The sequence below is a fragment of the Ranitomeya imitator genome, chromosome 2, assembly GCF_032444005.1.
Source record: "Ranitomeya imitator isolate aRanImi1 chromosome 2, aRanImi1.pri, whole genome shotgun sequence".
NCBI classification, from domain to species: domain Eukaryota; kingdom Metazoa; phylum Chordata; class Amphibia; order Anura; family Dendrobatidae; genus Ranitomeya; species Ranitomeya imitator.
This window is the reverse complement of record NC_091283.1, coordinates 816,116,354-816,130,163: the sequence shown is the minus strand read 5'-3', so window position 1 is coordinate 816,130,163 and position 13,810 is coordinate 816,116,354. Positions and strand designations below refer to the sequence as shown.

The window sequence follows — 13,810 nt, the reverse complement described above, 5'->3', positions numbered from 1 at the left end:
TTGTACCAAAAAAAGGGGCATTATACGCTGTCGCCAAGAGTGACATAACAAGGTTCCAGTAGAATTTTCTTTGGTTGTCTTGTACCAAAGTTCACAAAGAGAACGAGTACATTTATTGTGGAATCTGCTATATAATCGGTGTCTTACATGTCTAATGTATTACATTTATGCCTCTTAAACATCATATACACTTAAACAACTTAGGTTTAGCGTTAGGGCCAGGCTGATGACTAAGGTTGGGTTTAGGATTCAGGATTTGGATAGGGTAATAAAATGTAATTTGTAAATAAAGGCAAAAAAGTAACAATTTTTAAAACTGTATGCCCGATTTCAGCAAGTAGCGGAAAAATAATAGAAGATCAAAGCGCAAGCTATAGCTTCATCAATATTTTCCTCAAAATACAGTACTTTTGCTTGGGGGATAAAAGATTAAATACTGGACTATGTTTGCTGAACTGTGACCTGAAGTTTACATGGAATGACTAAAAGTTACTTTCTTGTGACTTTTGCAAGAAAGAGAATCACGGCATGCTTCATTCCATGGGGTATTACATTAATATCCTCCTGTAGGATCAATGCTTCTGCGAGACGGGATAAATAATCTTTGGGGCACCATTCAGGAAATACAGACATATTTCCCTTGACGTGTGCTCAAACATTAACCTTAAATCTAAGAGAAGATGATGGTATGCAGCAGGATTTTTTTGGACCCAGCAATGCTTTATTTATACTGACTTTAAATGTTTTTTAACCTAAAGTAATGAAAGATTAACAGAAAAAAAGAATTTTCAATTTTCACAATATTTGGCCTCCTAGAAGCAACAGGTTTATCTGGTCACTAATAATGCAAGCTGGTCCAATTACGAATTAACTAAATCAAGTGGCTATATGAGTGCCCCTACCCCTCTCTCAAGAAGCATGTTCCTAAAGCAAGTCATCCGTTCTTCCAAAGGGGGTAATAATTTTAAGGCTGTTGATTTTTCATCATCCTCTGCCCCTTGTTCAATGGTATGAGAATCATCTGTCCTTTAAGAAAAGAAGAAAAAGAAAATAATTGATCAATGCTTTAGCTTACATTTGTCATACGTTATTTATACACTTAATTTTAGGATAAGGTCAATTGGACACATACTGTAAGTATAAATAGTTTGTCCCATTAGGGCCGCCCAGTTTTCTTTCTGAGTGATCATAAGTTGCTTGTGGCAATTAATCGGCTTGTGGTCCTTATCTGCTTTCTCATTGAGATTCTCATTATTTGCTGTAATACTACACCAATCATGTTCTAATACAATATTGTTTGAAGATATGTACAGTACAGACCAAAAGTTTGGACACACCTTCTCATTTAAAGATTTTTCTGTATTTTCATGACTATGAAAGTTGTAAATTCACACTGAAGGCATCAAAACTATGAATTAACACATGTGGAATTATATACTCAACAAAAAAGTGTGAACAACTGAAATTATGTCTTATATTCTAGGTTCTTCAAAGTAGCCACCTTTTGCTTTGATGACTGCTTTGCACAATCTTGACATTATCTTGATGAGCTTCAAGAGGTAGTCACCGGAAATCATTTACACTTCACAGGTGTGACCTGTCAGGTTTAATAAGTGGGATTTCTTGCCTTATAAATGGGGTCGGGACCATCAGTTGTGTTGAGCAGAAGTCTAGTGGATACACAGCTGATAGTCCTACTGAATAGACTGTTAGAATTTGTATTATGGCAAGAAAAAAGCAGCTAAGTAAAGAAAAACGAGTGGCCATCATTACCTTAAGAAATGAGGTCAGTCAGTCCAAAAAATTGGGAAAACTTTGAAAGTGTCCCCAAGTGTAGTGGCAAAAACCATCAAGCGCTACAAAGAAACTGGCTCATATTAGGAGCGCCCCAGGAAAGGAAGACCAAGAGTCACCTCTAGTGTTGAGCGATACCTTCCGATATCGGAAAGTATCGGTATCGGTTTGGATCGGCCGATATTCAAAAAATATCGGATATCGCCGATACCGATACCCGATCCCAATGCAAGTCAATGGGACCAAAATATCGGAATTAAAATAAACCCTTTCTTTCCTTGTAGGTTCATTCTACATGAAGGAAAACAACTAAGAATAATGCCGGATGTATTTGGGGAGGTGGCGGAGACATTAAAGTCATAGAGGTTTATCCCAATCAAATAGAATAGCATGTTTTTTGTTTTTTTTTAAGACGTTCGGAGTGACAAAGATATTGACTATGTAAATTTTTTTTTTATTTTGTCAGATATTGATGTTTCACTATTCCACGCCCTTCCCCTTCTTTTTTTTCTTTTTTTTTTTCTTTTCCCACACTTTCATCTTCATCATCATCAGCATCTTTGACATCAACTTCTTCACCTTATTCATCTTCTTCTTCATCTTCTACCTATTTTTTTTTTTTTATTACATTCTTCATATTCATTTTATTCAACTATTATTATTCTTCTTATTCTACATATTCTTTTTATTCCACTGTTATTATTCTTCCTATTCTACTTCTTCATCATATTCTCATTTGTGACAGGCATTCCCGTAGTTGTTATCTATAAAAGTTTGAAGATTACACCTTCCGTTCTGCCAGTCACAAAAGTTACATTTGTCCGCGTTCAGTTTGGCCTGCAGCATCAGGCTTTATCCAGGGGCACCACGAGGAGGAACGGACTCACCCCCATACACTGCTTAGTCTTCTTCTGCATATAATTTAGATAATATCTTTTGCTCTGATATTAAGTCTTATGCTTAATGTTCTTCTGCTCTTTGTTCTGCAGCCTCTTGTTCTTCTGCTTCTCGGTCTTCCATGTTGTCGTCTCCAGGGTCGTCGTCTCCAGTGTCGTCATCTCCGCCGTCGTCGTCGTCGTCATCGGGGTGGTCTTCCGTGTCGTCGTCATCGTGGTGGTCTTCCGGGTCGTCGACGTTAGGATCTTCAACTTGGAAATGTAGCAGAAGGTACAAGAAGGCTGAGAAAATGCCAAGAACCAGCTGATGGAACTGGAACTCGGATGGCTACCCGAAGGTTCAAGAGCCTATGGAACTACCGAGGACCAGCTGACGTTACTGGAACCCGGTTACTAAGCAGGAGGTACCCGTGCTAAAAAGCACTACCAAGGACCGCCTGACGTTGACGGAACTCGGATACCCAGAAGGAGGCACCTAAGCCAAAGGCTCTGCCCGGAACCAGCTGACGTTACTGGAACCAGGATGGGGAGCAGAAGGTACAAGAGCAAAAGACACTGCCGAGAACCAGCTGACGGTACTGGAACCCGGATGGGTAGCCGAAGGTCCAAGAGCCAATGGAACTACCGAGGACCAGCTGACGTTACTGGAACCCGGTTACTAAGCAGGAGGTACCCGTGCCTGAAAGCACTACCAAGGACCACCTGACGTTGGTGGAACTTGGATACCCAGAAGGAGGCACCTAAGCCAAAGGCTCTGCCCGGAACCAGCTGACGGTACTGGAACCAGGATGGGGAGCAGAAGGTAAAAGAGCAAAAGACACTGCCGAGAACCAGCTGACGGTGCTGGAACCAGGTGGTGGACCCGAAGGCCCACAGGAGAGGAGAGAACAGCTAGGCCGCGAGGCAGCCGCAGTTACCGAACCCCAACAGTCCTACAGGGGGAGCTGGGCCTACTGGCACTACATAACCAGCCTTGACTACCAGTTCACGCAGCCCACATAGGAAGCTCCTAAACTGGAGGCACCCTGGAGTTGGCTAACTCGACCGCACCACGACGGGGCAAGCATAGGCGTCTCAGTGAAGTTGACACAACCCGGAAACAGCTGACGGTGCTGAAACCAGGCTTGGCACGAGGGAGTACCTGTGACAAGAACACTGCTGAGAACCAGCTGGCGGTGCTGGAACCCGGATGCGTTGCCCCAGTGTGCAAGAGCCAATGGCACGACCGAGGACCAGCTGACGGTGCTGGAACCCGGTTACTAAGCTGTAGGTGCCCGCGCTTAAAAGCACTACCAAGGACCGCCTGGCGTTGGCGGAACTCGGATACCCAGGAGGAGGCACCTAAGCCAAAGGCTCGGCCCGGAACCAGCTGACGGTGCTGGAACCAGGTGGTGGACCCCAAGGCCCACAGGAGAGGAGAGAACAGCTAGGCCGCGAGGCAGCCGCAGTTACCGAACCCCAACAGTCCTACAGGGGGAGCTGGGCCTACTGGCACTACAGAACCAGCCTTGACTACCAGTTCACGCAGCCCACATAGGAAGCTCCTAAACTGGAGGCACCCTGGAGTTGGCTAACCCGACCGCACCACGACGAGGCAAGCATAGGTGTCTCAGTGAGCTTGACACAACCCGGAAACAGCTGACGGTGCTGAAACCAGGCTTGGCACGAGGGAGTACCTGTGACAAAAACACTGCCGAGAACCAGCTGGCGGTGCTGGAACCCGGATGCGTTGCCCCAGTGTGCAAGAGCCAATGGCACGACCGAGGACCAGCTGACGGTGCTGGAACCCGGTTACTAAGCTGTAGGTGCCCGCGCTTAAAAGCACTACCAAGGACCGCCTGGCGTTGGCGGAACTCGGATACCCAGGAGGAGGCACCTAAGCCAAAGGCTCGGCCCGGAACCAGCTGACGGTGCTGGAACCAGGTGGTGGACCCGAAGGTCCACAGGAGAGGAGAGAACAGCTAGGCCGCGAGGCAGCCGCAGTTACCGAACCCCAACAGTCCTACAGGGGGAGCTGGGCCTACTGGCACTACAGAACCAGCCTTGACTACCAGTTCACGCAGCCCACATAGGAAGCTCCTAAACTGGAGGCACCCTGGAGTTGGCTAACCCGACCGCACCACGACGAGGCAAGCATAGGTGTCTCAGTGAGCTTGACACAACCCGGAAACAGCTGACGGTGCTGAAACCAGGCTTGGCACGAGGGAGTACCTGTGACAAAAACACTGCCGAGAACCAGCTGGCGGTGCTGGAACCCGGATGCGTTGCCCCAGTGTGCAAGAGCCAATGGCACGACCGAGGACCAGCTGACGGTGCTGGAACCCGGTTACTAAGCTGTAGGTGCCCGCGCTTAAAAGCACTACCAAGGACCGCCTGGCGTTGGCGGAACTCGGATACCCAGGAGGAGGCACCTAAGCCAAAGGCTCGGCCCGGAACCAGCTGACGGTGCTGGAACCAGGTGGTGGACCCCAAGGCCCACAGGAGAGGAGAGAACAGCTAGGCCGCGAGGCAGCCGCAGTTACCGAACCCCAACAGTCCTACAGGGGGAGCTGGGCCTACTGGCACTACAGAACCAGCCTTGACTACCAGTTCACGCAGCCCACATAGGAAGCTCCTAAACTGGAGGCACCCTGGAGTTGGCTAACCCGACCGCACCACGACGAGGCAAGCATAGGTGTCTCAGTGAGCTTGACACAACCCGGAAACAGCTGACGGTGCTGAAACCAGGCTTGGCACGAGGGAGTACCTGTGACAAAAACACTGCCGAGAACCAGCTGGCGGTGCTGGAACCCGGATGCGTTGCCCCAGTGTGCAAGAGCCAATGGCACGACCGAGGACCAGCTGACGGTGCTGGAACCCGGTTACTAAGCTGTAGGTGCCCGCGCTTAAAAGCACTACCAAGGACCGCCTGGCGTTGGCGGAACTCGGATACCCAGGAGGAGGCACCTAAGCCAAAGGCTCGGCCCGGAACCAGCTGACGGTGCTGGAACCAGGTGGTGGACCCCAAGGCCCACAGGAGAGGAGAGAACAGCTAGGCCGCGAGGCAGCCGCAGTTACCGAACCCCAACAGTCCTACAGGGGGAGCTGGGCCTACTGGCACTACAGAACCAGCCTTGACTACCAGTTCACGCAGCCCACATAGGAAGCTCCTAAACTGGAGGCACCCTGGAGTTGGCTAACCCGACCGCACCACGACGAGGCAAGCATAGGTGTCTCAGTGAGCTTGACACAACCCGGAAACAGCTGACGGTGCTGAAACCAGGCTTGGCACGAGGGAGTACCTGTGACAAAAACACTGCCGAGAACCAGCTGGCGGTGCTGGAACCCGGATGCGTTGCCCCAGTGTGCAAGAGCCAATGGCACGACCGAGGACCAGCTGACGGTGCTGGAACCCGGTTACTAAGCTGTAGGTGCCCGCGCTTAAAAGCACTACCAAGGACCGCCTGGCGTTGGCGGAACTCGGATACCCAGGAGGAGGCACCTAAGCCAAAGGCTCGGCCCGGAACCAGCTGACGGTGCTGGAACCAGGTGGTGGACCCGAAGGTCCACAGGAGAGGAGAGAACAGCTAGGCCGCGAGGCAGCCGCAGTTACCGAACCCCAACAGTCCTACAGGGGGAGCTGGGCCTACTGGCACTACAGAACCAGCCTTGACTACCAGTTCACGCAGCCCACATAGGAAGCTCCTAAACTGGAGGCACCCTGGAGTTGGCTAACCCGACCGCACCACGACGAGGCAAGCATAGGTGTCTCAGTGAGCTTGACACAACCCGGAAACAGCTGACGGTGCTGAAACCAGGCTTGGCACGAGGGAGTACCTGTGACAAAAACACTGCCGAGAACCAGCTGGCGGTGCTGGAACCCGGATGCGTTGCCCCAGTGTGCAAGAGCCAATGGCACGACCGAGGACCAGCTGACGGTGCTGGAACCCGGTTACTAAGCTGTAGGTGCCCGCGCTTAAAAGCACTACCAAGGACCGCCTGGCGTTGGCGGAACTCGGATACCCAGGAGGAGGCACCTAAGCCAAAGGCTCGGCCCGGAACCAGCTGACGGTGCTGGAACCAGGTGGTGGACCCCAAGGCCCACAGGAGAGGAGAGAACAGCTAGGCCGCGAGGCAGCCGCAGTTACCGAACCCCAACAGTCCTACAGGGGGAGCTGGGCCTACTGGCACTACAGAACCAGCCTTGACTACCAGTTCACGCAGCCCACATAGGAAGCTCCTAAACTGGAGGCACCCTGGAGTTGGCTAACCCGACCGCACCACGACGAGGCAAGCATAGGTGTCTCAGTGAGCTTGACACAACCCGGAAACAGCTGACGGTGCTGAAACCAGGCTTGGCACGAGGGAGTACCTGTGACAAAAACACTGCCGAGAACCAGCTGGCGGTGCTGGAACCCGGATGCGTTGCCCCAGTGTGCAAGAGCCAATGGCACGACCGAGGACCAGCTGACGGTGCTGGAACCCGGTTACTAAGCTGTAGGTGCCCGCGCTTAAAAGCACTACCAAGGACCGCCTGGCGTTGGCGGAACTCGGATACCCAGGAGGAGGCACCTAAGCCAAAGGCTCGGCCCAGAACCAGCTGACGGTGCTGGAACCAGGTGGTGGACCCCAAGGCCCACAGGAGAGGAGAGAACAGCTAGGCCGCGAGGCAGCCGCAGTTACCGAACCCCAACAGTCCTACAGGGGGAGCTGGGCCTACTGGCACTACAGAACCAGCCTTGACTACCAGTTCACGCAGCCCACATAGGAAGCTCCTAAACTGGAGGCACCCTGGAGTTGGCTAACTCGACCGCACCACGACGAGGCAAGCATAGGTGTCTCAGTGAGCTTGACACAACCCGGAAACAGCTGACGGTGCTGAAACCAGGCTTGGCACGAGGGAGTACCTGTGACAAAAACACTGCCGAGAACCAGCTGGCGGTGCTGGAACCCGGATGCGTTGCCCCAGTGTGCAAGAGCCAATGGCACGACCGAGGACCAGCTGACGGTGCTGGAACCCGGTTACTAAGCTGTAGGTGCCCGCGCTTAAAAGCACTACCAAGGACCGCCTGGCGTTGGCGGAACTCGGATACCCAGGAGGAGGCACCTAAGCCAAAGGCTCGGCCCGGAACCAGCTGACGGTGCTGGAACCAGGTGGTGGACCCCAAGGCCCACAGGAGAGGAGAGAACAGCTAGGCCGCGAGGCAGCCGCAGTTACCGAACCCCAACAGTCCTACAGGGGGAGCTGGGCCTACTGGCACTACAGAACCAGCCTTGACTACCAGTTCACGCAGCCCACATAGGAAGCTCCTAAACTGGAGGCACCCTGGAGTTGGCTAACCCGACCGCACCACGACGAGGCAAGCATAGGTGTCTCAGTGAGCTTGACACAACCCGGAAACAGCTGACGGTGCTGAAACCAGGCTTGGCACGAGGGAGTACCTGTGACAAAAACACTGCCGAGAACCAGCTGGCGGTGCTGGAACCCGGATGCGTTGCCCCAGTGTGCAAGAGCCAATGGCACGACCGAGGACCAGCTGACGGTGCTGGAACCCGGTTACTAAGCTGTAGGTGCCCGCGCTTAAAAGCACTACCAAGGACCGCCTGGCGTTGGCGGAACTCGGATACCCAGGAGGAGGCACCTAAGCCAAAGGCTCGGCCCGGAACCAGCTGACGGTGCTGGAACCAGGTGGTGGACCCCAAGGCCCACAGGAGAGGAGAGAACAGCTAGGCCGCGAGGCAGCCGCAGTTACCGAACCCCAACAGTCCTACAGGGGGAGCTGGGCCTACTGGCACTACAGAACCAGCCTTGACTACCAGTTCACGCAGCCCACATAGGAAGCTCCTAAACTGGAGGCACCCTGGAGTTGGCTAACCCGACCGCACCACGACGAGGCAAGCATAGGTGTCTCAGTGAGCTTGACACAACCCGGAAACAGCTGACGGTGCTGAAACCAGGCTTGGCACGAGGGAGTACCTGTGACAAAAACACTGCCGAGAACCAGCTGGCGGTGCTGGAACCCGGATGCGTTGCCCCAGTGTGCAAGAGCCAATGGCACGACCGAGGACCAGCTGACGGTGCTGGAACCCGGTTACTAAGCTGTAGGTGCCCGCGCTTAAAAGCACTACCAAGGACCGCCTGGCGTTGGCGGAACTCGGATACCCAGGAGGAGGCACCTAAGCCAAAGGCTCGGCCCGGAACCAGCTGACGGTGCTGGAACCAGGTGGTGGACCCGAAGGTCCACAGGAGAGGAGAGAACAGCTAGGCCGCGAGGCAGCCGCAGTTACCGAACCCCAACAGTCCTACAGGGGGAGCTGGGCCTACTGGCACTACAGAACCAGCCTTGACTACCAGTTCACGCAGCCCACATAGGAAGCTCCTAAACTGGAGGCACCCTGGAGTTGGCTAACCCGACCGCACCACGACGAGGCAAGCATAGGTGTCTCAGTGAGCTTGACACAACCCGGAAACAGCTGACGGTGCTGAAACCAGGCTTGGCACGAGGGAGTACCTGTGACAAAAACACTGCCGAGAACCAGCTGGCGGTGCTGGAACCCGGATGCGTTGCCCCAGTGTGCAAGAGCCAATGGCACGACCGAGGACCAGCTGACGGTGCTGGAACCCGGTTACTAAGCTGTAGGTGCCCGCGCTTAAAAGCACTACCAAGGACCGCCTGGCGTTGGCGGAACTCGGATACCCAGGAGGAGGCACCTAAGCCAAAGGCTCGGCCCGGAACCAGCTGACGGTGCTGGAACCAGGTGGTGGACCCCAAGGCCCACAGGAGAGGAGAGAACAGCTAGGCCGCGAGGCAGCCGCAGTTACCGAACCCCAACAGTCCTACAGGGGGAGCTGGGCCTACTGGCACTACAGAACCAGCCTTGACTACCAGTTCACGCAGCCCACATAGGAAGCTCCTAAACTGGAGGCACCCTGGAGTTGGCTAACCCGACCGCACCACGACGAGGCAAGCATAGGTGTCTCAGTGAGCTTGACACAACCCGGAAACAGCTGACGGTGCTGAAACCAGGCTTGGCACGAGGGAGTACCTGTGACAAAAACACTGCCGAGAACCAGCTGGCGGTGCTGGAACCCGGATGCGTTGCCCCAGTGTGCAAGAGCCAATGGCACGACCGAGGACCAGCTGACGGTGCTGGAACCCGGTTACTAAGCTGTAGGTGCCCGCGCTTAAAAGCACTACCAAGGACCGCCTGGCGTTGGCGGAACTCGGATACCCAGGAGGAGGCACCTAAGCCAAAGGCTCGGCCCGGAACCAGCTGACGGTGCTGGAACCAGGTGGTGGACCCCAAGGCCCACAGGAGAGGAGAGAACAGCTAGGCCGCGAGGCAGCCGCAGTTACCGAACCCCAACAGTCCTACAGGGGGAGCTGGGCCTACTGGCACTACAGAACCAGCCTTGACTACCAGTTCACGCAGCCCACATAGGAAGCTCCTAAACTGGAGGCACCCTGGAGTTGGCTAACCCGACCGCACCACGACGAGGCAAGCATAGGTGTCTCAGTGAGCTTGACACAACCCGGAAACAGCTGACGGTGCTGAAACCAGGCTTGGCACGAGGGAGTACCTGTGACAAAAACACTGCCGAGAACCAGCTGGCGGTGCTGGAACCCGGATGCGTTGCCCCAGTGTGCAAGAGCCAATGGCACGACCGAGGACCAGCTGACGGTGCTGGAACCCGGTTACTAAGCTGTAGGTGCCCGCGCTTAAAAGCACTACCAAGGACCGCCTGGCGTTGGCGGAACTCGGATACCCAGGAGGAGGCACCTAAGCCAAAGGCTCGGCCCGGAACCAGCTGACGGTGCTGGAACCAGGTGGTGGACCCGAAGGTCCACAGGAGAGGAGAGAACAGCTAGGCCGCGAGGCAGCCGCAGTTACCGAACCCCAACAGTCCTACAGGGGGAGCTGGGCCTACTGGCACTACAGAACCAGCCTTGACTACCAGTTCACGCAGCCCACATAGGAAGCTCCTAAACTGGAGGCACCCTGGAGTTGGCTAACCCGACCGCACCACGACGAGGCAAGCATAGGTGTCTCAGTGAGCTTGACACAACCCGGAAACAGCTGACGGTGCTGAAACCAGGCTTGGCACGAGGGAGTACCTGTGACAAAAACACTGCCGAGAACCAGCTGGCGGTGCTGGAACCCGGATGCGTTGCCCCAGTGTGCAAGAGCCAATGGCACGACCGAGGACCAGCTGACGGTGCTGGAACCCGGTTACTAAGCTGTAGGTGCCCGCGCTTAAAAGCACTACCAAGGACCGCCTGGCGTTGGCGGAACTCGGATACCCAGGAGGAGGCACCTAAGCCAAAGGCTCGGCCCGGAACCAGCTGACGGTGCTGGAACCAGGTGGTGGACCCCAAGGCCCACAGGAGAGGAGAGAACAGCTAGGCCGCGAGGCAGCCGCAGTTACCGAACCCCAACAGTCCTACAGGGGGAGCTGGGCCTACTGGCACTACAGAACCAGCCTTGACTACCAGTTCACGCAGCCCACATAGGAAGCTCCTAAACTGGAGGCACCCTGGAGTTGGCTAACCCGACCGCACCACGACGAGGCAAGCATAGGTGTCTCAGTGAGCTTGACACAACCCGGAAACAGCTGACGGTGCTGAAACCAGGCTTGGCACGAGGGAGTACCTGTGACAAAAACACTGCCGAGAACCAGCTGGCGGTGCTGGAACCCGGATGCGTTGCCCCAGTGTGCAAGAGCCAATGGCACGACCGAGGACCAGCTGACGGTGCTGGAACCCGGTTACTAAGCTGTAGGTGCCCGCGCTTAAAAGCACTACCAAGGACCGCCTGGCGTTGGCGGAACTCGGATACCCAGGAGGAGGCACCTAAGCCAAAGGCTCGGCCCGGAACCAGCTGACGGTGCTGGAACCAGGTGGTGGACCCCAAGGCCCACAGGAGAGGAGAGAACAGCTAGGCCGCGAGGCAGCCGCAGTTACCGAACCCCAACAGTCCTACAGGGGGAGCTGGGCCTACTGGCACTACAGAACCAGCCTTGACTACCAGTTCACGCAGCCCACATAGGAAGCTCCTAAACTGGAGGCACCCTGGAGTTGGCTAACTCGACCGCACCACGACGGGGCAAGCATAGGCGTCTCAGTGAAGTTGACACAACCCGGAAACAGCTGACGGTGCTGAAACCAGGCTTGGCACGAGGGAGTACCTGTGACAAGAACACTGCCGAGAACCAGCTGGCGGTGCTGGAACCCGGATGCGTTGCCTTGCCTATTAAAGATTGTCTTCCTAGAGCCCCAACTAGCGGTGTTGGAGCAAAGGGTAAGCAGGGGGAGATGAGTGTAGGCCGAAGCCTGCACTGGAGGCAGCTTTGTGTCTGCGTTGCGTTTGCAGGACACTTTGCCGGCTACACACTGGGGGAACAGCTGGCGTTGCTGAACCCCACTAACACAATGGCGTGTGTTTTTCTCTGTGCAGCTAGCACTTGCGGGCAAAAACTAGCGATGTTAGAGCCCGTGTTGAAGCAGGAGGAGGAGGAGAGGAGCAGAGTGTAGGCCGAAGCTTAGTTGAACCAATTTCAAAGGAAACCTTTAACCCCCCCCTCAGGTGTTACAAAGTACAAGAGACACACCTTGTGCAGTATTAATGCTGCACAAGTGAAAGGTTGCTCTATTAATTTGTCTACTTGCACACGCTGAATGAAAGACATACACAATTTACCCCATTCTACAGTCAAACTGTAGTGGATGCGTGACTTGGTTTTTTGATGAGACGCAGCACAGGTGTCCAAAATAACGCCTTGGTGCTTGGAGCAGCTTCCTGAGCGTTGTTATTTGCTGTACAGGAGTCTGCGCTCTTGTGTTATCCCTTGGCAATGCCCTGTTAGCGCTGCCCATCTTATGACATCATTTCATGTTGGCCGGTGCGGTTAACGATGGCCATAAATCCCAGACCCACAGTGTCTTTTCATAAAGCCACACTGCGGTGCTGGGATTCGTGGCCTTGAGCAGTAAATATTTTGGCCGCTCACACACGTCCTTACACCTGCTTCAGACTGGGCGGCCTCTGCTGATCCCTTCTTGCATGCCGCGGCCATGAGGCTGCACAGTCTGAAGAAGGCTGAAGGAGATGAGTTAAGACAGGCGAAGATATGCACTGCTCGTGCCCATCAATCACACCCTCGCAGTCAAAATAATTAAGACAACGAGGAGCATTTTATTCAGGCAGGGCGGACGAACAGGCGCAAGTAGCCAACCAATGATGTCAGAAGACGGGAAGCGCTACCAAGGGGGGTGCTACGTATCATTAGAAAGGAAAGTCACACCTCAGGGACAGTGGAATGGTCTCAAAGAGACACATTTTGTACGTGTTGAGTTCCACGTGGGCAAGGAGAAAACATCAGCCACCTTGTACAAATGCAGCAGTACTGCTGTACAAGGTGGCTGTTATACATAGAAACACCTGGGGGTGGGGGCCAGGCTCCCTTCAATTTCAGTTCATGTGCCTGCGTGGCGTTTGCAGGTCACGTTGCAAGCTGCACAGCAGGGGAACAGCTGGCGGTGCTGAACCCCACTAACACATTGGCTGGTGTTTTTCTCTGTGCAGCTAGCATTTCCGGGCAAAAACTAGCGGTGTTTGAGCCCAGGGTCAGCAGGAGGAGGAGGAGAGGAGCAAAGTGTAGGCCGAAGCCTGCACTGGTGGCAGCTTTTGGTCGGTTGTGCCAGCGTGGCTTGTGCTGGACACGATGCCGGCTACACAGCGGGGGAACAGCTGGCGTTGCTGAACCCCACTAACACATTGGCTGGTGTTTTTCTCTGTGCAGCTAGCATTTCCGGGCAAAAACTAGCGGTGTTTGAGCCCAGGGTCAGCAGGAGGAGGAGGAGAGGAGCAAAGTGTAGGCCGAAGCCTGCACTGGTGGCAGCTTTTGGTCGGTTGTGCCAGCGTGGCTTGTGCTGGACACGATGCCGGCTACACAGCGGGGGAACAGCTGGCGTTGCTGAACCCCACTAACACATTGGCTGGTGTTTTTCTCTGTGCAGCTAGCATTTCCGGGCAAAAACTAGCGTTGTTACAGCCCAGGGTCAGCAGGAGGAGGAGAGGAGCAGAGTGTAGGCCGAAGCCTAGTTGAACCAATTTCAAAGGTTACCTTTAACCCCCCCTCA

General features: G+C 54.3%; 1 protein-coding gene across 1 annotated transcript in view; it reads right to left on the bottom strand.

Annotated features, from left to right (window-relative positions):
• The window catches only part of TCERG1L (transcription elongation regulator 1 like), a 326,897-nt gene that overhangs the window by 26,192 nt on the left and 286,895 nt on the right, over positions 1 to 13,810 (bottom strand). The window contains exon 10 of the mRNA XM_069753902.1: positions 903 to 1,026. Within this exon, the coding sequence (XP_069610003.1) occupies positions 903 to 1,026 (124 nt within the window). The remainder of the gene's footprint in view (positions 1 to 902; positions 1,027 to 13,810) is intronic.